Source organism: Myxine glutinosa, unplaced genomic scaffold (genome assembly GCF_964187855.1).
Source record: "Myxine glutinosa unplaced genomic scaffold, kmMyxGlut1.1 SCAFFOLD_154, whole genome shotgun sequence".
Lineage (NCBI taxonomy): Eukaryota > Metazoa > Chordata > Myxini > Myxiniformes > Myxinidae > Myxine > Myxine glutinosa.
Genome location: NW_027616366.1, coordinates 364,802 through 392,569, shown reverse-complemented (window position 1 = coordinate 392,569; position 27,768 = coordinate 364,802). Strand labels below are relative to the sequence as shown.

Genomic DNA, 27,768 nt, shown 5'->3' with positions numbered 1-27,768 from the left:
ATGTACCCAGGACATCTTGCAAAAGCTCGGGAATCTTCGTTCTATTCAGGTATGACGTCATGTAGTTCTGAAGATGTGTGTGTAAACATATGTGCACTTCCCAGCTGTGACCTCATCGTCAACATTCACTCTGAATATGTCCAAATGCTTTTTTCTGATCCAACATCTTTCCTTAATATGTCCATTTCTGTCATCCAAAACATAATGGCATATTCCAACACCATCTTGGATAGGCTCAAAAGTATTCTTCCCATTCACTAGTATACCTGCCAACCTTTTTAAAAGAAAAGCGGTAGGCTGGCGTGCGACGCAGTCCCTAGGGGGGTCCGGGGGCATGCACCCCCGGAAAATTTTCAAAAAAATTAAGCAAAATGGTGCAATCTCCTGCATTTTGAGACCACAGTTAGCTGAAATATATTGTTATGAATTTTGTAGAGCAACATCTAGAGCTAGGTAGATCTGAATAGGTAGGTATTCGGCTGTCGTGACAGGGACTCTACATGTAATAAGTTCTTGATGTTTAGGCGTTTGTCGGGGTAAGATGTATGGTTGTGGATCTACCTGGAGGTCCGAGTGTTAAATAGTGAGGGATTAAAGGTAACGCCCCTGTGAGTCTCACCTGGTAGTCAAACCTTTGTCCATTATGGCACTGCAAACCACATAAACATTAGTTAGGTCCTTAGTGCAACATTAAATAATTCCCTTTCCCTGACATTGACTTCGTAATAAATAAACAGGAAACCAGGCCAAAAACACCGCCACAATACACCGCCACCGTTTACACCTCCAAGGCCTACAAACCTCGCCTGACACGTGTTGTAGCACAGGGACCGCGGGGGTCGGTGAGCGAGAGTGTAGCATGCCGCAGAGGGCGTGGCCGGGGCGAGCCGGCGAGTTGAGGCAGTTCGTTGAAGACACACGGGGACACACGTCGATGAGCGATCAAGTCGGCAGTTGGCACACCGAGGACACCGAGCACACAGAGCACGCGGCAGTTGGCACACCGAGGACACCGAGCACACAGAGCACGCGGCAGTTCGCAGCAGTTCGTTGCAGTTCGAGAGAGTCGAGTCGAGTGGCTATCAGAGGAGTCCTTCCTGTCCCTGGTCAAGTGGAGTTTGTGCCCGCGTTGGAGGTCGTCGACGCATGGTGCTTTTTGGTGCGTGGTGCTCGGCCTTGTGGGACTTGGAGCGAGGGACCTCGTGGTGTGCGATCGGGCCAAAAGGAGCGGTGTTGGACGGCCGCCACAAAGACGACGAAAGGAGCCAGATAAGCCCGATCTCCGCGGTTACACTTTACATGACGAGACGTGTTATTTTTGTATTCACCTCCCTCGTATCGTGTTTGATATCCATTGTGTCTGGGATCCCAATTTAGGCTTATTCGATTTATTAGTATTACCGGCGCGGGCTTTTTCACTGGCTTTACTTTTCCATAATAAATCCTTATATTATTTTCTGTATATATTTGAACGCAGTTTCCTGGGTGTTTGATTTTAATAGATAAGGCTGCGGAGCTTTGCCACGTCTGCCCTTCCGCGCGTTTGTGTTGAACTTGAATCCGCCCATGAGTTTTCGCCTCGGGAGTTAAAGACTCGCAATTTGGCCATCCGTAACTGTGGTGTTAATCACAGTTGCGTAACAAGTGGTGTCAGGAGTGTAGGATTCGAATCCGTCGGACAAATTTTTTTGTCCGCGGCGAGACATCGACACGGTCGGGCGTACATTGCGCCCCGTTCGAACGCAAAATTTGTATAGGCGAGGCGGAGAAATTTAATAATCAATTGGGCATACGGAGCGCGATATCGCGTCTTCGTCAAATTTAAATTGTGTTTTTGGAATTGAAATAAATACGCGCGCGGGGAACGACCTTCCGAAAAGCGGATGTCGTAGGTCGACGAAATGGAGGTGCGTAGCGAGGCCTCCGTCAGCGTTGGGAGTGAGCCGGAAATAGGGGAATTTGATGCAGAGGTGAGCCTTGGAACCTCCCTCGTCCCGAGCACCAACTTATGCCCCTCCCCTACCGGGGAGTCGGGAACAAGTGGGACGGCCCCGATAGATCTCCAGACCATAGTAAATTTAATAAATGCTCAGAGGGCCGAGGGTGAGCGAAACCTTGCAGAAATTCGGGGAGACATGAACGCACAGAGTGAGCGAAACCTTGAAGAAATTCGGGGAGACATGAACGCACAGAGTGAGCGAAACCTTGCAGAAATTCGGGGAGACATGAACGCACAGAGTGAGCGAGCCAGTCGGGAATTAAATGATAAAATTGACGGGCTGGAAAATAAAATGAGTAATGATATGGGAGAAATGAAAAGTGGGTTGGAAAATAAAATGGAGTCCCAGGGAAAGGAATGGAGGAATGAAACAAGTCAAGTGAATCCACTTGGATTCCGCCCAGGTTGGCACATGGAAATTATGATGTAGCATAATTATCATCTCGGGTCAAGATTTGAAATTATGCCATGGTTTTTGTAAAATTGCTACTAGTATTCACATTATGTACTTTTCTTTTGATTTAAACATCCATAAATACAAAACAAATAGTTTTGTAATCTTAAAAATTTATTAAATGTACAAAAAATGGCATTTGTACAAAAAATGACATTTGTAAGAATATAAATGACATATTACAAAATCATATTTTCTGCTCTGGGTGTTTATTACAATATTATATTGTTAACCATTAAGCCTTTGAGTGAAAAAACCTACTGGCGAAGAAATATGACAGTGCTATGATTGTAAATGTAGGAAAAGCACTCAAAGAGACACGTTGCGCCATCAAGCGTGCCACAGCTGTTAACAAAAAGCTGTCTTAATGTAGTGAGTCCTGCCACAGCTGCTAACAAAAAGCTGTCTTAATGCAGTGAGTCATACATGTTTGCCATTTCTAGTGTCCAGCACCTAGTCAATACTCCAGTAGATCAAATTAGAACTGTCTAGAGAAGTACTGTGTGTTTGGCATTCGTAGTGTCCAGCAGCTAGTACACTAAAATAAGACTGTCTAGAGAAGTACTGTTTCTTTGGCATTCTGGGTCATTTGGGTCCTCTGGGTCATTTGGGTCCTCTGGGTCATTTGGGTCCTCTGGGTCATTTGGGTCCTCTGGGTCATTTGGGTCCTCTGGGTCATTTGGGTCCTCTGGGTCCTCTGGGTCATTTGGGTCATTTGGGTCATTTGGGTCATTTGGGTCCTCTGGGTCATTTGGGTCCTCTGGGTCATTTGGGTCCTCTGGGTCATTTGGGTCCTCTGGGTCATTTGGGTCCTCTGGGTCCTCTGGGTCATTTGGGTCATTTGGGTCCTCTGGGTCATTTGGGTCCTCTGGGTCATTTGGGTCCTCTGGGTCATTTGGGTCCTCTGGGTCATTTGGGTCATTTGGGTCCTCTGGGTCATTTGGGTCCTCTGGGTCCTCTGGGTCCTCTGGGTCATTTGGGTCCTCTGGGTCCTCTGGGTCATTTGGGTCCTCTGGGTCATTTGGGTCCTCTGGGTCATTTGGGTCCTCTGGGTCATTTGGGTCCTCTGGGTCCTCTGGGTCCTCTGGGTCATTTGGGTCCTCTGGGTCCTCTGGGTCCTCTGGGTCATTTGGGTCCTCTGGGTCATTTGGGTCCTCTGGGTCATTTGGGTCCTCTGGGTCATTTGGGTCCTCTGGGTCATTTGGGTCCTCTGGGTCATTTGGGTCCCCTGGGTCATTTGGGTCCTCTGGGTCATTTGGGTCCTCTGGGTCATTTGGGTCCTCTGGGTCATTTGGGTCCTCTGGGTCATTTGGGTCCCCTGGGTCATTTGGGTCCTCTGGGTCATTTGGGTCCTCTGGGTCATTTGGGTCCTCTGGGTCATTTGGGTCCTCTGGGTCATTTGGGTCCTCTGGGTCATTTGGGTCCTCTGGGTCATTTGGGTCCTCTGGGTCATTTGGGTCCTCTGGGTCATTTGGGTCCTCTGGGTCATTTGGGTCCTCTGGGTCATTTGGGTCATTTGGGTCCTCTGGGTCATTTGGGTCCTCTGGGTCCTCTGGGTCATTTGGGTCCTCTGGGTCCTCTGGGTCATTTGGGTCCTCTGGGTCATTTGGGTCCTCTGGGTCATTTGGGTCCTCTGGGTCATTTGGGTCATTTGGGTCCTCTGGGTCATTTGGGTCCTCTGGGTCATTTGGGTCCTCTGGGTCATTTGGGTCCTCTGGGTCATTTGGGTCCCCTGGGTCATTTGGGTCCCCTGGGTCATTTGGGTCCTCTGGGTCATTTGGGTCCTCTGGGTCATTTGGGTCCTCTGGGTCATTTGGGTCCCCTGGGTCATTTGGGTCCTCTGGGTCATTTGGGTCCTCTGGGTCATTTGGGTCCTCTGGGTCATTTGGGTCCTCTGGGTCATTTGGGTCCTCTGGGTCATTTGGGTCCTCTGGGTCATTTGGGTCCTCTGGGTCCTCTGGGTCATTTGGGTCCTCTGGGTCATTTGGGTCCTCTGGGTCATTTGGGTCCTCTGGGTCATTTGGGTCCTCTGGGTCATTTGGGTCCTCTGGGTCATTTGGGTCCTCTGGGTCATTTGGGTCCTCTGGGTCATTTGGGTCCTCTGGGTCATTTGGGTCCTCTGGGTCATTTGGGTCCTCTGGGTCATTTGGGTCCTCTGGGTCATTTGGGTCCTCTGGGTCATTTGGGTCCTCTGGGTCATTTGGGTCCTCTGGGTCATTTGGGTCCTCTGGGTCCTCTGGGTCATTTGGGTCCTCTGGGTCCTCTGGGTCCTCTGGGTCATTTGGGTCCTCTGGGTCATTTGGGTCCTCTGGGTCATTTGGGTCCTCTGGGTCATTTGGGTCCTCTGGGTCATTTGGGTCCTCTGGGTCATTTGGGTCCTCTGGGTCATTTGGGTCCTCTGGGTCATTTGGGTCCTCTGGGTCATTTGGGTCATTTGGGTCCTCTGGGTCATTTGGGTCCTCTGGGTCATTTGGGTCCTCTGGGTCCTCTGGGTCATTTGGGTCCTCTGGGTCCTCTGGGTCATTTGGGTCCTCTGGGTCCTCTGGGTCATTTGGGTCCTCTGGGTCATTTGGGTCCTCTGGGTCATTTGGGTCCTCTGGGTCATTTGGGTCCTCTGGGTCATTTGGGTCATTTGGGTCCTCTGGGTCATTTGGGTCCTCTGGGTCATTTGGGTCCTCTGGGTCATTTGGGTCCTCTGGGTCATTTGGGTCCTCTGGGTCATTTGGGTCCTCTGGGTCATTTGGGTCATTTGGGTCCTCTGGGTCATTTGGGTCCTCTGGGTCATTTGGGTCCTCTGGGTCATTTGGGTCCTCTGGGTCATTTGGGTCCTCTGGGTCATTTGGGTCCTATATTCCTATCCTATAACATAAATATCTCCTATAACCTATCCTATAAATATAGATTTGATGACGTCATGTTTACACATCTGAGCGACAGAAATGAGCGACCGAAATGAGCGACAGAAATGGGTGACAGAAACTAGCTTCACTTTTGAGCGCCCGAAATTCCCAGGCAAACGCTATAACGCACCAGGTTTACAACCTGTGCGTTAATAAAGGAAAGGAATGAACAATTGGAAGGAAAAATTGGGGATATGGCACAGCAGCTGGGGGAACGAATTGATGGCATAGAAGGGAGAGTGCAAAACCAAATTACGGACAGACTGGGGAAATTTGAGGGTAAAGTAGAAATTCAAATGGGGGAGATGGAAAAAGCCATAGGGGTGGAAATTGAATTGAAACGGGAAGAATTAATGTCAAAAATAGAGGAGGGCATGACGCAGGCTGCCCAAATGGGGGAAAAGTTGGAGGGTCAGATTGGTGCCACAAATGCTCGAATTGATAAAGCAAATGGGGGCCTGGTTGTTTATCGGGACCGTGTGGATGTCACAACACCCCAACCGGGGGATGAATTTGGAATTGTGCAGCACCAGGGCGGTGGTGCGGAGCAAGAGGGGGTAGAGTTTTTGGGGGTCCGTGCAATGGAGCCGGACCAGGTATTTATTGGGGATAGTGATCAAAGCCTGGCGGGGCCAGGAATGATTTGTGGAAATGATGAGGATGAGGATGATTTGATCCAGCGGCTGGAGACCTGTGACAGTCCCATGGAGGTAGAGCTTGTTCAGGCCCAAAGGAGCCTGGGAGATAAGGTGAGTTGGTCCGAGGAGGTGGTTGGAATGACCGAGGGGACGCTCACTGTACACTGCTATTTGGAAACAGAGGCTCCAAAATTGGACAACCAGTTGGGGGAGTGTGTTGGCTCCGGGCTGGATTTGGATCTTGGAGGATCGGGAGATAGAGCTTCTGGAGATTTGGTCCCTGTAGGGAATTTGGATCAACTGCAGGGAGGGGCAGAACAACCGGTGGTAGAAGTTGTTCCCTGCAGCTGCGGTTTGGCAGTGGGAATGAAAATTTGTAAAATAAAATGTAAAATAAAATTACAATGGGAAATTGATTTGGAGCAGCCATGGTGGGGATTGGTCCCCGGGCTGCGGGATTTGGACATGGAGAGGTCATGGGTGATGGCCTCGGGCAAAAGTTGCCCCTTTCAAAATTTGGGTATGCCGGCCAGCTGGGGGGCTGTGATGGCGAGATTTGGACGTGGGGTCCAGCCTTGGGTGTCGAGGTACGACCTGGGTCCCACGGGGGGTCTGGTGGAGTGTGGCGTCCCTTGTCCGTCGGGGCGCCGTCCGAGCCGGCAGCTCGGGCCGGCAGGGTCACCGGACCCTGGTGGGGGTTAAGACCTCCAGAGAGGTCCGAGGTGGTTTCTCAAGCCTGGGATGGCAAATATTGAGGACCACTAGGGGGAGGTGTTGTGGGTCGCGCTTTGGTGGTGGCACCGCAGATGGCCAGGTTGGGACTGATGTGGTGACCACCCGGGCATGCGGCCTGGCACTCTCCTCCAAGGACTCTGGGACAACCAGCATGTGGTGACCTGGCATGGTGGTTGGTCTATGGACGCGGGTCAAACCGAATGGACAGGGATGGAGATAGCCTGCCGGACAACCATTGGGGCATCTGTGGAACGTGATGGTGTGAGTGACCTTCCACAGATGCTCCGTTATGATTTATGGACTCTCGGGTTGGGAAGAGAGCCATGGGGATGTGAATCGGGAGATGTGTAACGAGCCGTGCATATGGGCCATGCTCGGCTGGCATGTGTATGGCAAAGCATCCTTCTTTGGTGAGGTTAGTGAAATGTGACAAATGGTTGGCATGGGTAATCTGTGGGTTAGATGGAAATTTAAGGGTGGATTTTGAAATGCCATGGTGGACACTGTACAGTGACGCCATTATTGATCCAGGTGTGTAGACCAAAGTGTTGGAGGCTGTGATGAAATTAATAGGGTAGCAAGGCATAGCTTTCAACTGGTTGCGGGGGCAACGGTGCTGATATTTGGGACGCGGGATGATGGGGATGTAGTTGTGTAGCCTGAGGGTCAACGTGGTGCTGTGCGTGTCCGAGGTGTGTGGACCATGTCTTCTGGGTGGGTCTCCTGGTGGAGCATGGCTGTTGACTGGACCTTGGTGTGGTCAAGTGTGGGTGAGCACTGGGGGGCTGCAGTTCTGTAGTCGGACTGGGGGATGAAGGGGAGGTGCAGGGGACGTGGCTGTAGGGATGCCACGCACTGCGACCGTGCCCCCCAGGGCCGAGGTTGTGTGTGCGGTAGTGTGTGTTGTGGCAGCAAGTGCTCACCACATTGGCCAGCTGGGGCTGCTGCAGCTGTGTTCCTCGCAGGGGGGCCGAAGGATGGATGGTGGGTCGCACCCTTATGGACACTCATGGGCCATGTTGGCGTTTTGACTGCTCACCTTGTCCCGATGACCCTTGCACGGTAGAGGTGCAGAGCTGTCGTGGCTACAGGTAGTTGAGTAGTGATGATCACCGTTGGATGCGGATCCACATACCTGCCAGTGTAGTGGGGACAAAAGAGAAATTTGGAAGTATTTGGTAGGCCCAATGTGAAATTTTGGGAATTGTATGGGTGGATTGCACTTTGAACCTGACCAACCTGCAACTACCTGCACTTGAGGTGAGTGTTTTGAGGAGTACTGTCCCAGGCTTCAGGACTTGCTTTGGAAATTGGGGACATGTAATTTGGAGTTGGGAGGCGAGTGAGAATGATGACATGGCCGGTGAGGGGATGGAATGGGAGCCACAGTGTCTTGTGGGTGGCGTATGTTTTTGTATTGTGGTTAGGTGTTTTGATGTGGTCGTGAGAGTGGAACCTGGAGAGTGAGTGATGATTTATTGGAGATAATGAGGGGCGATACTTGTGCTTTTGGAAATGTGTGATGGTTTAAATGTGAACTGAGGGGGGGGATTTCACATGTGGCAGGCCATGGCAAGCCTTGTAACACCTTTTACACCATCTATGGAATTGTACTGAATTGTGCTGAGTTGTGTGGAGAATTGAATGGCAGCGGGGGAGGAAGTGTGTTTTGGGGTCTTGTGGGTGGGGAAGGTGTGTGTGTCCGCAGGTACAGAGCAAGCTCTGAGGAGCGATGCCTGCGGGCCCCCCCTCTGCGGCAATTACCCCTGGCAGCCGGTGGTAACTGGAAATTGGAGCTCGTCGGTGGAGGGTCTGGTTGGGCGCCGCGGGGTGAGGAAGTCCCCCGGTGACCCGTGTTGCTGCGCGAAAGCAGGAGGCAAAGGAGCCTGGTGTGTGTGGAGACCCTCACCGGCGAGGTAACGGCGGAAAGGGGCTGTTGGGCTGTCACGGGGCCAAGAGGTAAAGGGGGGGGGGCAATGAACTTGTAAGTCGGTTGACTTGTTTTTGGGACTGCGGGCACCACAGCCTGATGCGCCCCCACCATCTTTTTGTGCGGTACCTCCCCGCTGCCTAGTTGAGGAATGCACACACACGTGAATGACATCAATGCCATGGTCCTGCAGGGGGTGTATTGAAATAAGTGCTTTGTTGATTTTTGAAATGCCTTGATGACCTATGGAATGAGAATGAGTGGTTAAGGGGTCTGTGTTGCATGAATGTGGGCGAAATCCACCGAGCCGTGTCACTCACCTGTAACATCTGGACAGGGCCCGTGGAAATTTAGGGGGATGCATTGGGGATGGCCCCGCAGGTAAGGTTGAGTCTTGTGGCATCCACCGGGGGACGCGGTCTGTAGACCGGGGTATGTACAAAGGTTAGAGTTTTGAGTTTTGGAAAGATGGTTAAGTTTTGTGGTTAAGTTAGTGTTGTGTGTTGTTTGTTTCCTCCCTCCACAGGAACAACGAAGAAAATGTACATACTTGCATGATGGTTAAGGGGTTCAGCATGTTAAGGAAGTGTAGGTAGGTAGTCCGACTCACTTCCCACAGCCCTTCCTGATTTATTTCATAGGTTAATTAAGTGTGTGACAGTAAGTGTTAAGGCTGGAATGGTAGAGCCTGCGGTGAACCTTGCAGGAGCTACGGTTCCAGGGGGGGGGGCTGTGTTATGAATTTGGTAGAGCAACATCTAGAGCTAGGTAGATCTGAATAGGTAGGTATTCGGCTGTCGTGACAGGGACTCTACATGTAATAAGTTCTTGATGTTTAGGCGTTTGTCGGGGTAAGATGTGTGGTTGTGGATCTACCTGGAGGTCCGAGTGTTAAATAGTGAGGGATTAAAGGTAACGCCCCTGTGAGTCTCACCTGGTAGTCAAACCTTTGTCCATTATGGCACTGCAAACCACATAAACATTAGTTAGGTCCTTAGTGCAACATTAAATAATTCCCTTTCCCTGACATTGACTTCGTAATAAATAAACAGGAAACCAGGCCAAAAACACCGCCACAATACACCGCCACCGTTTACACCTCCAAGGCCTACAAACCTCGCCTGACACGTGTTGTAGCACAGGGACCGCGGGGGTCGGTGAGCGAGAGTGGAGCATGCCGCAGAGGGCGTGGCCGGGGCGAGCCGGCGAGTTGAGGCAGTTCGTTGAAGACACACGGGGACACACGTCGATGAGCGATCAAGTCGGCAGTTGGCACACCGAGGACACCGAGCACACAGAGCACGCGGCAGTTCGCAGCAGTTCGTTGCAGTTCGAGAGAGTCGAGTCGAGTGGCTATCAGAGGAGTCCTTCCTGTCCCTGGTCAAGTGGAGTTTGTGCCCGCGTTGGAGGTCGTCGACGCATGGTGCTTTTTGGTGCGTGGTGCTCGGCCTTGTGGGACTTGGAGCGAGGGACCTCGTGGTGTGCGATCGGGCCAAAAGGAGCGGTGTTGGACGGCCGCCACAAAGACGACGAAAGGAGCCAGATAAGCCCGATCTCCGCGGTTACACTTTACATGACGAGACGTGTTATTTTTGTATTCACCTCCCTCGTATCGTGTTTGATATCCGTTGTGTCTGGGATCCCAATTTAGGCTTATTCGATTTATTAGTATTACCGGCGCGGGCTTTTTCACTGGCTTTACTTTTCCATAATAAATCCTTATATTATTTTCTGTATATATCTGAACGCAGTTTTCCTGGGTGTTTGATTTTAATAGATAAGGCGGCGGAGCTTTGCCGCGTCTGCCCTTCCGCGCGTTTGTGTTGAACTTGAATCCGCCATTGAGTTTTCGCCTCGGGAGTTAAAGTCTCGCAAATCGGTCATCCGTAACTGTGGTGTTAATCACAGTTGCGTAACAATATTTACAGTTTCACACATATTTACAGTGTTACATATTTATGTGAATGTAGGTGAATTACCAGTCAGGTTGCTTATCCGTGTGTATTATATTAAGGGTTGTTGTGATTGGAGGGTCAGGAGCCCTTCTGAACCAGTGGCCGGAAACGGAAGTGACCGAAAACGGAAGAAGAAAAAACACGAGGAGAAAAAAGGACGGTGATTCTTCTTCCTCGCCCCGCGACGACCAAAGGTGGAATCGACCTTGCGCTGCCGGGAAAACCGAGGCGTTCCGAAACCTGTCAGGCGAGAGGAATTCCCGGGGACGTGTACCTGCCCGGTGGAGACGTCAAGTTGACGTGGGGCCGTGCATCGACCCCGCGTCTGGAATCGGTCGCGGCACCGTCCAAACAGACGCGTGCGGGTCGCACGTTGGGGCCTAACGCGCCTTGCAAGCGGCGTGGGCTTTGGCTTGCTCTACCGTATCCGCTGCGCGAGGCCACGAGGGGCTGCCGCCACGGTGCCTGGTACGATACCTGCCCGGTGGAGAAACGTCCACCCGGGGTTCGTTCTACCGCCCGAGTGCGGTGACGGTGACCATCCTCTTGGTCAAGAGGGGCCCAGAGACATTGTGCGGGACCGAGACCAAAAGGGTTTCGTGAGTACTCACCGGGACACACATGTATAAGATGGCCATCTTAATCATAGGGAATTGATTGTGAATTGGGAATTGGTGAGGATTATGTATTGTTGATTGCTCGGGGAAAATCTCCGTGGTTGTGTCATTGAAATATTGTTGATGGTTGTGTCATTGAAATTGTTTGGTATCATTACCCTTGAAATATATCCTTGAACGTCAGTTGTCTCTTGGGTGAAATTCATATGGCTTGCGTGGCGAAAGCGCATATATAATACAGCTTTCTGGCGAAGTTCCTCTCACGGTCCGGGGGTCACTGAGACCAGGTATTCACCGAGGGGACCACGTAACAACAGTTTCACACATATTTACAGTTTCACACATATTTACAGTTTCACACATATTTACAGTTTTCAGGTTTGAACAGTTAAGATGCACATTTAGCTATTCAGAGCGTGGTAGGTGGCAGATTTGGCCTTCTTAAGAAGGTCGGCATCCGGCTTCCACGAGAAGCAGCTGACTCCATCCGGCTTGAAGATGTTAATCTTCCCTGCCAGCAAACCACATGCAGAGTGTTTCTGACCCTCCACACACACACATATCCACTCGCCGCCCACACCCACGCACATCCACACATCCACACATCCACACACAAACTCACGCACACATCTCCCCACCCCACCCCCAACACACACACGCACACCCCTCCACACACATGCACGCACACACACACACACACACACACACACACACACACACACACACCACCCCCAACACACACACACACACACACACGCACACACATATCCCCCCACCCCTAACACACACACAAACACATGCACACATCCCCCCCCCCCCCACACACACACACATATCCCCCCACCCCTCACACACACACAAACACACGCACACATCCCCCCCATCCCCCCCCAACCCTAACACACATGCACACACACAAACACCCCCACACCCCTCCCCCCACACGAACACCCCTCCACACATACACCCCTCCACACATACATTCTGAAAGGTTCAAAAGGGTAATTCTGAGGGGTTCCAAAGGGTAATTCTAAAAGGTAATTCTGAAGGGTTTTAAAGGGTAATTCTAAAAGGTAATTCTAAAGGGTTCTAAAGGATGATTGTTTCAGTTCTAAGGCGTAATTCTAAAAGGTAATTCTGAAGGGTTCTAAAAGGTAATTCTGAAGGGTTCTAAAAGGTAATTCTGAAGGGTTCTAAAGGGTAATTCTAAAAGGTAATTCTGAAGGGCTCTAAAAGTTAATTCTGAAGGGTTCTAAAAGGTAATTCTGAAGGGTTCTAAAGGGTAATTCTAAAAGGTAATTCTGAAGGGCTCTAAAAGTTAATTCTGAAGGGTTCTAAAAGGTAATTCTGAAGGGTTCTAAAGGGTAATTCTAAAAGGTAATTCTGAAGGGTTCTGAAGGGTTCTAAAGGGTAATTCTAAAAGGTAATTCTGAAGGGTTCTAAAGGGTAATTCTGAGGGGTTTTAAAGGGTAATTCTGAAGGGTTTTTAAGGGTAATTCTAAAAGGTAATTCTGAAGGGTTCTAAAGGGTAATTCTGAGGGGTTTTAAAGGGTAATTCTGAAGGGTTTTTAAGGGTAATTCTAAAAGGTAATTCTGAAGGGTTCTAAAAGGTAATTCTGAAAGGTTCTAAAGGGTAATTCTAAAAGGTAATTATTAAGGGTTCTAAGAGATAATTCTGAAGGGTTCGAAAGGGTAATTCTAAAAGGTAATTCTGAAGGGTTCTAAAGGGTTATTCTTAAAGGTAATTCTAAAGGGTTCTAAAGGATGATTTTTATAGGTTCTAAGGGGTAATTATAAAAGGCAGTTCTGAAGGGTAATTCTAAAAGGGAATTCTGAAGGGTTCTAAAAGGTAATTCTGAAAGGTTCTAAAGGGTAATTCTAAAAGGTAATTATTAAGGGTTCTAAGAGATAATTCTGAAGGGTTCGAAAGGGTAATTCTAAAAGGTAATTCTGAAGGGTTCTAAAGGGTTATTCTTAAAGGTAATTCTAAAGGGTTCTAAAGGATGATTTTTATAGGTTCTAAGGGGTAATTCTAAAAGGCAGTTCTGAAGGGTAATTCTAAAAGGGAATTCTGAAGGGTTCTAAAGGGTAATTTTAAAAAGTAATTCTGAAGGGTTCTGAAGGGTAATTCTAAAAGGCAATTCTGAAGGGTTCTAAAGGGTAATTCTAAAAGGTAATTCTGAAGGGTTCTGAAAGGTAATTCTGAAGGGTTCTAAAGGATAATTAAAAAAGGTAATTCTGAAGGGTTCTAAAGTGTAATTTAAAAAGGTAATTCTGAAGGGTTCTAAAGGGTAATTCTCAAAGGTAATTCTGAAGGGTTCTAAAGGGTAATTTAAAAAGGTAATTCTGAAGGGTTCTAAAGGGTAATTCTAAAAGGCAATTCTGAAGGGTTCTGAAGGGTAATTCTAAAAGGTAATTCTGAAGGGTTCTAAAGGGTAATTCTCAAAGGTAATTCTGAAGGGTTCTAAAGGGTAATTTAAAACGGTAATTCTGAAAGGTTCTAAAGGGTAATTTAAAACGGTAATTCTGAAGGGTTCTAAAGGGTAATTTTAAAAGGTAATTCTGAAGTGTTCTAAAGGGTAATTCTCAAAGGTAATTCTGAAGGGTTCTAAAGGGTAATTTAAAACGGTAATTCTGAAGGGTTCTAAAGGGTAATTTTAAAAGGTAATTCTGAAGGGTTCTGAAGGGTAATTCTAAAAGGTAATTCTGAAGGGTTTTTAAGGGTAATTTTAAAAGGTAATTCTGAAGGGTTCTAAAGGGTAACTTTAAAAGGTAATTCTGAAGGGTTCTAAAGGGTAGTTCTCAAAGGTAATTCTGAAGGGTTCTGAAGGGTAATTCGAAAAGGCAATTCTGAAGGGTTCTAAAGGGTAATTCTAAAAGGTAATTCTGAAGGGTTCTAAAGGGTAATTCTAAAAGGTAATTCTGAAGGGTTCTGAAAGGTAATTCTGAAGGGTTCTAAAGGGTAATTTAAAAAGGTAATTCTGAAGGGTTCTAAAGGGTAATTTTAAAAGGTAGTTCTAAAGGGTAATTCTAAAAGGCAATTCTGAAGGGTTCTGAAGGGTAATTCTAAAAGGTAATTCTGAAGGGTTCTGAAAGGTAATTCTGAAGGGTTCTAAAAGGTAATTTAAAAAGGTAATTCTGAAGGGTTCTAAAAGGTAATTTAAAAAGGTAATTCTGAAGGGTTCTAAAAGGTAATTTAAAAAGGTAATTCTGAAGGGTTCTAAAGGGTAATTCTAAAAGGTAATTCTGAAGGGTTCTGAAAGGTAATTCTGAAGGGTTCTAAAAGGTAATTTAAAAAGGTAATTCTGAAGGGTTCTAAAGGGTAATTCTAAAAGGTAATTCTGAAGGGTTCTAAAGGGTAATTCTAAAAGGTAATTCTGAAGGGTTCTGAAAGGTAATTCTGAAGGGTTCTAAAAGGTAATTTAAAAAGGTAATTCTGAAGGGTTCTAAAGGGTAATTCTAAAAGGTAATTCTGAAGGGTTCTAAAGTGTAATTTTAAAAGGTAATTCTGAAGGGTTCTGAAGGGTAATTCTAAAAGGTAATTCTGAAGGGTAATTCTAAAAGGTAATTCTGAAGGGTAATTCTAAAAGGTAATTCTGAAGGGTTCTGAAGGGTAATTCCAAAAGGTAATTCTGAAGGGTTCTAAAGGGTAATTCTGAGGGGTTCTAAAGGTTAATTCTGAGGGGTTCTAAAGGGTAATTCTAAAGGCTAATTACGCTTTAGAACCCCTTCAGAATTACCTTTTAGAATTGCCCTTTAGAACCCGAACATTTCATGGAGAGTAAACCTAATAATAATAATAATAATAAGAAAAACTCTAGCAGTCATAATAGGTTACTCCATTTCATGGAGAGTAAACCTAATTACAGAATATAAAATAGCAACGTGTACACTGTATCATGTGTGTTCTTTAATCTCACTGGTGCTTGAACAAAATCAGTTTGGACATCTGCTTCCTGACTTTCTCTCCGGTGATGGCTTCCGTCTCCTTTTTCTCAAGATGAAAGAGTTTGATTCGACAATAACAAGAAGCCCGATTTAGAGTTATTAGTATTACCGGCGCGGGTTTTTTCACTGTCTTTACTTGTCAATAATAAATCCTTATATTATTTTCTGTATATATCTGAACGCAGTTTTCCTGGGTGTTTGATTTTAGTAGATAAGGCGGCGGCGGGGGAGCTCCGCTGTGTACGCCATCCCGCGCGTTTAACTTTGTGTTGAGCTTGAATCCGCCATCGAGTTTTCGCCTCGGGAGTTAAAGTCTCGCAAATCGGCCATCCGTAACTGTGGTGTTAATCACGGTTGCGTAACAGTATTTTTGACTCGAATGTCTCAAGAAACTCATTTTGCAATGAATGTTGCAACAATAAATGTTCGTTTTCCAAGAAACGTACACTTTTCAAAATCCAATCTCACCCCTCCCCTCCAAATCTTCCCCATCACCCCTTCCCTCCAAAACTTCCCCATCACCCCTCCCCTTCAAAACTTCCCCATCACCCCTCCCCTTCAAAACTTCCCCATCACCCCTCCCCTTCAAAACTTCCCCTTCACCCCTTCCCTCCAAAACTTCCCCATCACCCCTCCCCTTCAAAACTTCCCCATCACCCCTCCCCTCCAAATCTACCCCTTTGCCCCTCCCCTCCAAATCTTCCCCATCACCCATCTCTTTCAAATTTTCCCCCTTGCCCCTCCCCTCCAAATCTTCCCCATCACCCCTTCCCTCCAAATCTTCCCCATCACCCCTCCCCTTCAAAACTTCCCCATCACCCCTCCCCTCCAAATTTACCCCTTTGCCCTTCCCCTCCAAATCTACCCCATCACCTCTTCCCTCCAAAACTTCCCCATCACCCCTCCCCTCCAAAACGTCCCCATCACCCATCTCTTTCAAATCTTCCCCCTTGCCCCTCCCCTCCAAATCTTCCCCATCACCCATCCCTTTCAAATCTCCCCCCTTGCCCCTTCCCTCCTAAACTCCCCCAACCCCCTCCCCTCCGAGACTCTCCCTCGCTCCTCCTCTCCTAGACTCTCCTCTCACCCCTCCTCCTCAAAGCGTCCTCCCCGCTTCTTCCCCCTTCCAACTTTCACCTTCATCTCCCTCAACCTTCTGCCTCACTCTTCCCCCTCCTCAAATAACACCTCACTGCGCCTCACCCAATCACCATCAAACCTTTTGTCCGCCCCATTCTTCCCTTTCTCCAAGCTATTCTGTAATCTCTGACACACCTTCAACATCTCTCCCTAACTCTTCCTCCTCTTCCACATCTTACCCTACCGCTCCCCCCCCCCTGTTTTGTATCCGATGCCCCCCCCCTTCCTCTTCCTTAACAGTATGGACCTCAAACATCCGGGGCCTTCGCTCGAACTTGACTGATCTCTCCATACAGGTTGCTTCTGACAAACCAGATGTGATCTGCTTAACAGAAACTTTCCTCCTTCATGATGTCTCTGATTCCTTGGTATCTCTCCCAGGTTACTCCCTCCTCCGGTATGATAGACCTGAGCCTCGTCCTGGAGGTGGGGTTGCTATCTTTATAAAAAACTCTTCCTCACTCGCCCTGCTCTGCCCTCTCTCCACCTCACCCCCAGGAATACCTTTGGCTACGGCTTCCCCTTCGCTCCCACCTTTTGTTCAGATGTGTGTTGTACCGTCCACCAAACAGTGATGACTCCATCTACATCTCGCTGTCTGATAATATGGACCAACTTCTATCTACCCATCCCAACTCTCTCTTCCTCATATGTGGTGATTTCAACTGTCACCATGCCAGTTAGCTGTGGGTGGGTACCTCTCTCACCAGCCATGGCTCTTCAGCAAAGGACTTCTGTGACTCACTGGGACTGACACAATCTGTCAATTTCCCGACCCGGATCTCAGTCAACGGAGCATCTTCTCTTCTGGACTTGGTTATGACTAACTTCCCTGAAAATGTCTGCTGCTCTTCTTCTGCTCCAATCAGCTCTTCTGATCATGTGCTTGTTAAAGTGGACATCTCTCTGATCATTCTCAGAGAGCCTCCTCAGCGTCGACGAGTCTGGCATTTCACTCAGGCCAACTGGCACGGTCTTCAAGCAGCCATCAATCATCTGGACTGGTCTCCCATCTCTACCGCCTCTGACATCAACTCATCCTGGGAATTCTTCCAAAGTAAATTGCTCTCTCTCATGCACAGATTTATCCCATCTCGTCTTCAGTTGTCATACCCTTCCTCCCGTCCATGGTACACGGAATCTTGTGGTGAGGCTATTGCCCAGAAACAACTTGCTTTCGTCTCCTGGAAAGCAAATCCAACGGAAGGAAATCTCATTTCCTTTCACGAAGCCCAAAACAAGTGTGTGTCCACCCCCAGGAGAGCCAGGAAACAATATCTCTCCGTTCTCAGGACCGAACTCTCTTATCTGTCTCTCTCTTCCAAATCCTGGTGGCGTCTGGTCAAATCTGTTTCTGGTGTTTGTTCCCCCTCCATCCCCTCCCTCACCTCAAATGGCCACACGGCTGACTCCGCACGTGAAAAAGCCGAATGCCTCAACTCTGTGTTTGCCTCTAAATCTTGTGTCCAAAACCCATCCCTCTCTGTACCCACCGTACCCAGTCGTACCCAGTTGCTCCTGGACTCTGTGTCCTTCCCTCCTGACAAGGTGGAAAAGTTTGTCAACCCTCGACTCTGATTCTGCAACTGGACCTGACGGCATCAGCCCACGGGTCCTAAAATCTTGTTCTTCCGCTCTTTCACTCCCTCTCTCTGTTCTCTTCTCCCTCTCTTTTGCTCAAGGTCATCTTCCATCTGCTTGGAAATCGGCCAACATCACCGCTTTGCACAAAAAAGGTGCAAAAACAGATCCCAGCAACTACAGACCAATCAGCCTTCTCCCAATTATCAGCAAAGTCATGGAATCCATCATTGCTTCAGATATGAAATCTTTCCCCTTCTCCAATGGCTTGATCTCTGATCATGAATTTGGTTTCAGACCTGGACACTCTACTCTGGACATGCTGCTTTGCTTTCTCAACAATGGATGGAGGTCCTCAATGCCAAACAGGAAATTAGAGCAGTCTCCCTTGACATATCACGTGCTTTCGATACGGTCTGGCACCCCGCTCTGCTCACCAAATTCTCCTCTTTTGGTATCCATGGAAATCTCCACGCATGGCTGGCGGACTTCCCCTCCAGTCGTAGTCAACGTGTGGCCCTGAATGGGTTTCTCTCATCTCCTCTTCCTGTTCAGGCTGGAGTTCCCCAAGGCAGTGTTCTGGGCCCTGTGCTTTTTCTGGTCTTCATCAATGATCTCTCTGACTCTCTTGAAAATCCTCTCTATCTCTTTGCTGATGACTCTACTCTCTGTCGCTCCATTCTTCATCCCTTAGATTGGCAGTCTGCAGCCTCCTCACTCTCTGCAGACCTGGACAAAATCACAGACTGGGCAAACAAGTGGAACATGTCTTTCAATCCTGACAAATCTCGCACTCTTACGATGTCTCTCCGAAAAGACCGACTGGACAACTCTCCCATCCACTTTCTGAATAATCCTCTCCAAGAAGTTCTGTCACTCAAGCTTTTGGGTCTCACTATCTGCCATGATCTTTCCTGGGAAAACCACATTTCAAATCTGGCCTCCATAGCCAGTCGCCGACTGGGCATCCTCCGTCGTGCGAAGTCCTTCCTTGGCACACCTGAGCTCCTCACCACATACAAGGCTTTCATCTGCAGCTCAATGGAATACTGCTCTCCCCTCTGGGCTGGTGCTCCAGCCTCACACCTAGCTCGTCTTCACGCTGTTGAAACCAAAGCATTCAAAATCATTGGAATCTCCCGCGATGAAGCTAACTCCAAGGGCCTCTCACTCACTCACCGCAGGCAGGTTGGTGGTCTTTCCGTCTTCTACCGACTCCTCTCTGGCCTTGCCCCCCCCCCCCCCAGCTCTCTCTGGGCTCTGTCCCGCAAATATTCCTACAGGTCGCACAAGATCTGCCTGCAACCCTCTTATGGTTAAACTGCCAAAATCAAGACTCTCTGCTCACCTTCACTCCTTCATTCCTCTTTTCTCCCGCCTCTGGAACAAACTCCCTCACTCTCTTCAATCCCACTCCACCCTCCAGGTCTTTAAAACAGCTGTTCACCACCATCTCTTATCTTCCCACATCCAAAACCTTGATCTTTTCTACCCGCGCTAATTTCACCCCAATTCCACTTTTTTGAAATACCAACTTCTGTCCTGGAAGTCCTTGGTGTTCTTGTGTTTTATACTTCTCCCCCCCCCCCATCCCCCCCTTCCCGCGCCTCCTCCCCCCCGGGCCCTCTCCCTTCCACGCATCTCCCTGCTCTCGGATGTTGTGTTTGTGTGCTTCCCCATCTTTGTGTGCTTCCCCCATCTCTGTGTTCTCTGTGTGTGCGTGTGTGTTGTCTGTGTGTGTTCTTTGTGCTTCCCCATCTCTCCCATCTTGTCTTCCGCTCCCTCTTTTTGTATATTTTGTTTGTCTGGTTGATTTGTTTGTGAAATGGATGTTAGCTCTTTCACGAGCCTCGATCTTGTATACAACAACAACAAAAAAACCTAACAAAACATACAAAATTAACCGACTAAAAACTAACACACAAAAAAAAACCCTAACACGGTTTTCTCACAGGCCCGAGGAAATCGAACGGTGTGAAGGAAGTGGAGAAGATGAGAAGGAACCGGAAAGAGAGGTGTTTGCAGAACCAGGAACTCAGAACTCAAGTTTGTGATCGCACATCACCTTTTGTGATATCCCTCCATGACAAGTGTTATGTGCATGACCGTGGTAGATAACACCATGTGTTGGTAGATAACATAACACGTGGTAGATAACATGCCTCCATTCTTTAGGACATTGGTTCGACCAACCCAAACAGGGAGTTCCTGAAAATGATAAGTGACTTCCGGTTGAGCCTAGATTATCAGCTGCTGACTCGTGCTGACATTGTGAGTATGTACAGTATGCATGGTGCTGTGCGTTCTTTCAAGTGAGCCTGACTTTGCTAACCCTGACACGATTTATTGACCTTTTTTGTTTGTTTGTTTCCTTCTCTATAAGGTCAAAGAGCAGAGAATCTGTGTCTGTGTTCGAAAAAGACCGTTGAATAAGGAAGGTGCGTTTTGCTCTTGTGGTTTATGGGTGCGCACTTGTGGTACATGAGTACATGTTTCCCACCCTCCCTCCCTCCAATCCTGCCACCTCCTCACCCCCCCCCCCCTCCCAACCCCCACCCCTTGTCTGATGCTCGTAATGGAGCCTGCTTTGTTAATAATTTAAGACTAATTTTCTCTTGTTTACAAACCTATTACAAGCAACTTCCTGAGTATTTATCAGCTCTGTTCTATAATACATCTATCTTCGGTCTGCGTCGCCGCTAATTGCCCAGGAAATGTGAGGTGGGTTTTTGTGGAGAATTCTAGTGTATCGGAAGGCTGGGCAATAATTGCTAGTTTGACTGGCACCCCAAAGAAGAGTATTCTTTCTTCCGCAAAGAAGAGTATATTTGAAGAGTATTCAAAGAAGTGTATTTATTGGTGATAAACTAAAAAAAATAAGAATAATACCTTCTCGTGTGTTTTTGTCTCTAGAGATGGGGAAGAAGGAAATCGACGTCATAACGGTGCCGAGCAAGGACATATTATTTGTTCACAGGCCGAAGAAGAAGGTCGATCTCACCAAATATCTTGACAACCAGTCCTTCTGCTTTGACTATACATTTGATGAGAAGGCGACCAATGAAATGGTGGACAGGTGTGGGCATCATCTTTTGTATTCTATCTCCCTCTTTTACATTGAAAATACAACTGCTACAAGGTTTAACCTCGTTTTGCCAGGTACCTCCTTTGTTCCTATATTGAGTCTTGTCTTAAATAAATGAATAAATATATAATCGTGACTTGTGATCAAGTAAAATTTGCCCTTAGTATATAGACCCTAAGAAGTCGGCGAAGATAAATAAATTCGACCCTTAGTAGATAGAAAAGGGGAATTCCAGGACAGGACATTAATTATTTAATTTTTCATGATTTTCAAAATTTTCATTTTCACGATTTTCAAAATTTACATTTTCACGATTTTCAAAATTTTCATTTTCACGATTTTCAAAATGTTCACGGCAGAAGCAGTTGAACCAATTAGGTCTTTATGTTTAAGAATGGTTGAACCAATACCCATTAGAGTATAAATTATCCCATCTCCTTTATTTCTAAATTGATGTCCTATACCCCGTTGTCTCTTCGGTTTATAGTATCCTCTACCAAGAAACATACCTTCATCCTTATAGTATGGTGAAAGGAACATCCCATCCCCTGTAATTATTTTATATTTTCCCAACTCGTGTTTCCTCACAATAACCATTATTTATTTATTGAAAAACTTCACGTAGGTGAATTCTGATGGATATAATTTCTTCATTAAAGGAGATCATACGATTATCTTGATCGGTTATCCTAAAATTTACTCTCTATATGGTTTTTCCTGGCACAGGTAAATAGACAAGATTTTTTGGTTCCATATTAAATTTATAAGCAATCGGGGTTGAGTATGCGCTGAATGAAAATATTGTATTTGTTCTTATTCCATCGTTATAAGCACCATCAATCAAATCACAATGAATTAATACCGAATTTATACCGGAGGATATTTAAATGACTATCACTGTAAAACGTTCCGTTAGTTTCAATCTTTTTTGAAGAGAAACCAAACAGAAAAAAATTAACATGTAAGTCAATGGGAAAAGAGCCTGTCCTAGGATCAACATTATTATCCTACTTCTGCACATCCATCGAACCATTCGCATTTCCACCCTTTCCAACCTTCGTTGCTGCTCTACGTTCATTACCCATGTCTCGCTCCCATAAATCATAACACTTCTCACACATGCAGCATACACCTGTTTCACAGCACCACTTGGTTGTCTGCGACATAAACATGAAAGGTGCGAGGAGAGCTCGGCGGGTGAAGTACCAACCAAGAATGAAGGTGTGGAGGTTGAAAGAGGTGACAGTAAGGGAGGCATTAAAAGAGAGGCTGAGTCGGGTAGAGGATGATGTGGTTGAGCTTGAAATTGGTTGGATGTCAATGAAAGCTAGTCTGTTGGGAGCCGTTGGTGAGGTATGTGGATGGACAAAAGGACCACCGAGGCACTCGGAAACATGGTGGTGGGATGATGAAGTTGGAAAGAGGATTGACGAGAAGAGGAAGAAGTTCAAGGAGTGGCAGAAGGCGAAGGGTACGGGAGCAGAAACAGCAGAGCATGAAAGTTATAAGGCAGCCAGGAAGGCTGCAAAGAAAGAGGTAGCAAAGGCGCAGGAGGCGTGTAGGAAAATGTTCGGAGAACGCTTGGATTCGGAAGAGGGTCAGAAAGCAGCATTCAGGATTGCAAAATAGATAGCGAAAGAGAGGTGTGATGTGATGGGGGTGAGCTGCTTGAAGGATGAAGTGGGACAAATCGTTTTCGACCCAGATGGAATTAAAGGAAGATGGAAAAGATATATGGAAATGCTGTTGAATACAGAGAATGAATGGGATGGCAACATAGAGAGTAACCCAGTTTTAGGACCGGCAGAGAAGATAACTGAGAAGGAAGTTGAGGAAGCGATAACAGCAATGAAGAGTGGAAAAGCGGGAGGGCCGACGGGAGTTGTGGGAGATATGTTGAAGGCAGCAGGACGTTGGGGTGTGAAGCGAATGACAGAGATCTGTAATCTGGTGGTGAAAGAAGGCCGCATTCCAGTGGATTGGGAACTGAGTACCCTCGTCCCTCTATACAAGGGGAAAGGTGACCCTCTGGAGTGTGGCTCGTACCGAGCGATAAAGTTATTGGAGCATGGAATGAAGGTATTGGAAAGGGTGTTGGAGAGGAGGATAAGGAAGAAAGTGAAGATTGACGAAATGCAGTTTGGATTTATGCCAGGAAGAGGAACGACAGATGCGCTTTTCATTGTGAGGCAGTTGCAGGAGAAGTACATGGAGAAGAGGAAGAAGTTGTTTCTTGGGTTTGTTGATCTGGAGAAAGCATTCGATAGGGTTCCACGCAAAGTATTGACATGGGCATTGAGGAAGTTAGGAGTGGAGGAATGGTTGATCAGAGTAGTGATGGCAATGTACAAAAGAGCGCGCACAGCTGTAAGGACGAAGGACGGGAACAGTGGTGAGTTTGAGGTGAAGGTGGGAGTGCATCAGGGGTCGGTACTAAGTCCACTACTATTTGTAGCTGTGATGGAGGTGCTGGCTCAGAACGTAAAGGAGGGTTTACCGTGGGAGTTGTTGTATGCAGATGATCTGGTGTTGATTGCGGAAAGTATGGATGGACTGAAGGAAAAGATGAACAAGTGGAAGGAATGTATGGAGACAAAAGGTCTGAAGGTGAATATCGGAAAGACGAAGGTGATGGCAAGTGGTAAAGCATGTGGTGAGGTGGAAAGAACTGGGAAGTGGCCGTGTGCTGTGTGCAGGAAGGGTGTCGGAGTGAACTCCATTCAATTGACAATGTGCGCTGAGTGGGTTCATCAAAAATGTAGTGGTCTGAGTGGGTCATTTACCAGTGTGGCAGCTACATTCAAATGTAAGGTGTGCACAGAGGGAGCTGCAGATGGAGGAAATGTTGAGTTGGATCTTGGAGACGGCGTGAAGCTGGAAGGTGTGAAAACATTTTGCTACCTCGGAGACATGCTGAATGGAGAAGGTGGATCAGACTCGGCAACGGTTGCTCGAGTGAGATGTGCATGGAAGAAGTTTCGGGAATTGAGTGGCGTGCTGATGATGAGGGGAGTGTCGTTGACGCTGAAGGGAAAGGTGTATGCTGCATGTGTGAGAAGTGTTATGATTTATGGGAGCGAGACATGGGTAATGAACGTAGAGCAGCAACGAAGGTTGGAAAGGGTGGAAATGCGAATGGTTCGACGGATGTGCCGAGTATTGTTGAGAGAGAGGAAGACAAATGATGAATTGCAAAAGATGATGGGAATAGAGCCTGTGATTGATGCTGTGAAGAGGAACAGGTTGAGATGGTTTGGTCATGTGTTGAGGAAGGATGAAAGTGACTGGTTGAGAAGAGTGATGGAAATGAATGTAGAAGGAAGTAGAAGACGGGGAAGACCGAGAAAGACTTGGCTAAAGATGGTGGAAGAAGAAATGCGGGCAAGGGGGTTAACAAGGAGAGATGCAGAAAATAGGGCAAAATGGAGAAGATTGTCATGGGGACCGCAAGGCTAACCCCCGCTCTAGCAGGGAAAATGGCCTTAAAATGCATGTTGTTGTTGTTGTTGTTGTTGTTTCCATGTATTTCTGTAAAGTTGTACTCGTAACGTGAATAAAACTTCCATATATCAACTACTTCTATCAACTTAGTCAGACACTTTTCCAAATACGTCTCATGGATGAAGTTTTTACTGTGTGTACGAAGACAATCGTCCTCCATTTCAATGACTGAAATGTTTTTTTCTCTTTTAGGTTCACGGCACAGCCGCTCGTGGAGACCATTTTTAAACAGGGAATGGCAACCTGTTTTGCATATGGTCAAACGGGTAGCGGAAAAACTCACGTAAGATTCTGCTTTTAAAAAGGAAAATTGAGAATGGATACTATAGGAAATTGAAGACTAAAATAGGGAAAAAAATCTGTTCATCTTTCCCTTGACAATTGCCGATTTATTATTGCAATGAATGTTTATGGTGAGATTAAACTTAAATGTGAATGAAGCCATGATATGTAATTTGGTTTAATTTTTTGTTTTTCTGACGTTCAAAACCTTTAATTGCAGACCATGGGCGGTGTGTTTTCTGGGATGACCCAAGATTATAGTGATGGTGTTTTTGCACTTGCAGGTGAGAGTGATGCAACTCAGACAGATTGTTACAACCTGTGTTGAATAATGACTAAACAGATCGGTATAATGACTAAACGAGTTCATACCTTGGCAAGCGGTTAAGTAGAGTGTGACCATGTCACATTGAGAGTGAAAGGTGGTTAAAAATCACGTGAGGATAGTGTTTTTGTTGTTGTTGTTTTTTCCCCCCCCCCTGATTCACCTGCATTTCCTCAAGTTTTATTGTGTTGTGGTTTATCCAGGCTCCTTCCTTCTCATACTTCCCCTCCCCCCTTCCTGCACATCTCCCTCTGTCAGCCTTTCCCTTTTTTCATCTCTGAGCATAAACTCATCAGGATATGCTTACAAGTGATTTATCTGTTATTTTTGACATGAAAAAAATTAATAACCTGTTATCCTATATTGCATCCATCCTTATCCGTCCTGCTTTAGCACGAGATGTTTTCCAGTTTCAAGATCAACCGCAATGGAGACAGTTAAATCTCAAAATGTTTGCTGCGTTCTTTGAAATTTACAATGCCAAGGTAAGAACTTTGCCCACTAACAACCTGCAAGTTAAATGCACAATGACTAGGACATCATGGTTATAATTGTGATTGTTAAATCACCAGTTGAGTGTATTTGCATTTGGCAGGTCTTTGACTTGCTCAACGGGAAAGCAGAGCTGGAGGTACTGGACGATAAAGAAAAGAAGGTGCAGGTTATGGGACTGCATGAGAAACAGGTGTCCTCTGTGGAAGACGTCATGCAGCTAATTCGGCAGGCTAACAAAAGCAGGTGAAGTTTGCTCCGATGGCCTCAAATATATGTCTAGTTTTTGTGACAATTAGGAGTTTTTGTGCCACTTACCGCAGGTATTGACTACATAGATGTGGCATACTCCGAAACTACGAATGACCCCGTGCATGTGAAGCGAAATGTGAGGTTAAGCAAGTGGTTCACTTTTGGCTGTCTGTCTGTCTGACGTCATTTTATGATCGAGGAGCAACTTTATTTCAATGAAATGGTTTATTTTGAAAACGAAGCTGTAGTTTTGCAGTGCTTTGGCTCTGAATTTGTTGATTGTGCATGTGCAAAAAAAAAATTCTTTTTTTGTGGGAAGCAAATCTTTTTTTCTTTTTTTCCTGTATATGACCAACACATGACCCTGTTTGGTCATTTTTTGAGGAAGGATGAAAGTGACTGGTTGAAAAGAGTGATGGAAATGAATGTAGAAGGAAGTAGAGGACGGGGAAGACCGAGAAAGACTTGGCTAAAGATGGTCGAAGAAGTCTGCCTATCCTTTCTAGTCTGTCTATTCTGTCTATCCTTTCCTAACCAGGGCAGCAGGGCAGACGGCTGCAAACGCACAGTCATCGCGCTCGCATGCAGTGTTCCAGATCATCTTGCGCAAGTCTGCCAAACTACATGGAAAGTTCTCGCTGATTGATCTTGCGGGAAATGAACGTGGTGCGGACATGGGCCCGTTGGGCAGGCAGAGGCTCGTTGAGGCACGAGAAATCAACAAGAGCCTTATGGCTGTCAAGGTGCCTCATGCTCTTCAGTAGTGGATTTCCTTGCTTTGTCTGTAGTCAATGTTGTGATCTGCAGGTTTATTAATTTATCTTTACGTACACTTTTTACGATACGATTATCGATTTACGGTTACGATTTTTACGAGTACGATATACACTTTTTTGCTTTCTATACAAGGAAGTAATTAAAAAAAAAAATCCATTCATTTAATTGATTTATTTGTGTGCGTGTTTGTTTTTGAAACTGGTTATTTCCAAAGGAGTGCATCAGATCTATCGTGGAGAACCAGCCCCACATTCCTTTCCGTGACAGCAAACTGACTCGGATTATGCAGGATTCGTTAATTGGAGAGAATTCCCGTACTTGTATGGTACGTATTTGGGTGTGTCATCGAACAGAGACTTGAAGCTAGCTACGGGTTAGGAGCAAGAAGGCCAACTTCATTCCATTATTCGGACTTATTCGAAAAATGGCCTTAAAATACCTGTTGTTGTTTTGTTGTATGCAAATGACGTTTGTCTGTTTGTAGATAGCCATGATTTCGCCTGGGATGTCATCCTGTGCGAACACCTTAAACACTCTCCATTACGCAAACAGGTGAGCACATTGTGTACAAGGATTTGTGTTTACCTCTCCTTTCCGAAGGTACTTTTTCAGTTTTGTGATTTTGTAATTTATTTGCATACTTGCATGTGATCATTGCATCTTTGCATACTTTGCACATTTTTATGCATCTTTGCAGCCTTGTGTTGGCTTAGCGGTTAGGGTTCCGGCTTGGGATCCTAGGATCCTGGGTTCAAATCCCGGTCTCTCTTTCTTTCTCTTTCTTTCTTTCTCTTTCTTTCTCTCTTTCTTTCTCTCTTTCTCTCTTTCTTTCTCTCTTTCTTTCTTTCTTTCTCTCTCTCTCTCTCTTTCTTTCTCTCTCTCTTTCTTTCTTTCTTTTTCTTTCTTTCTCTCTTTCTTGGGGGGGATGAACAGTTTTTCTCTTCATGTAAAATGATTATAAAGCTTTTTTGTTGTCTCTTCTATTCATTTTGTGCAGATTGAAGGAGTTTGGTGTAAAGCCAGTCATGTTGGCTGCTGGCCACGTTGACCCTGGTGCAGTGGTACATCCGGCCTCTGGCCAGAATGGTGTCAGCTCTCCCGGAGATCATGATGATCTGAAGATGCTCTGTGAACAGAATGTAAGGCCGAAAGTCTAA

General features: G+C 46.6%; 1 protein-coding gene across 1 annotated transcript; it reads left to right on the top strand.

Annotated features, from left to right (window-relative positions):
• Nucleotides 1-27,768, top strand: LOC137433509 (kinesin-like protein KIF2A). The gene is made up of 13 exons (XM_078768706.1): nt 1-49; nt 19,852-19,943; nt 20,073-20,168; nt 20,281-20,335; nt 20,811-20,973; nt 24,676-24,766; nt 24,986-25,049; nt 25,484-25,575; nt 25,686-25,828; nt 26,373-26,577; nt 26,826-26,936; nt 27,096-27,163; nt 27,609-27,768. Exons 1-13 carry the CDS (start codon nt 1-3, stop codon nt 27,766-27,768), a joined length of 1,389 nt encoding a protein of 462 aa, XP_078624832.1.

What these genes read in the sequence shown, in the direction of transcription:
- LOC137433509 (XM_078768706.1), top strand. Translation starts at nt 1, where the DNA reads ATGTACCCAGGACATCTTGCAAAAGCTCGGGAATCTTCGTTCTATTCA. An exon ending in ACCAGGAACTCAGAACTCAA is followed by an intron (nt 19,944 to 20,072) that starts GTTTGTGATCGC and finishes TCCATTCTTTAG; the next exon opens with GACATTGGTTCGACCAACCC. An exon ending in CGGGTAGCGGAAAAACTCAC is followed by an intron (nt 24,767 to 24,985) that starts GTAAGATTCTGC and finishes CTTTAATTGCAG; the next exon opens with ACCATGGGCGGTGTGTTTTC.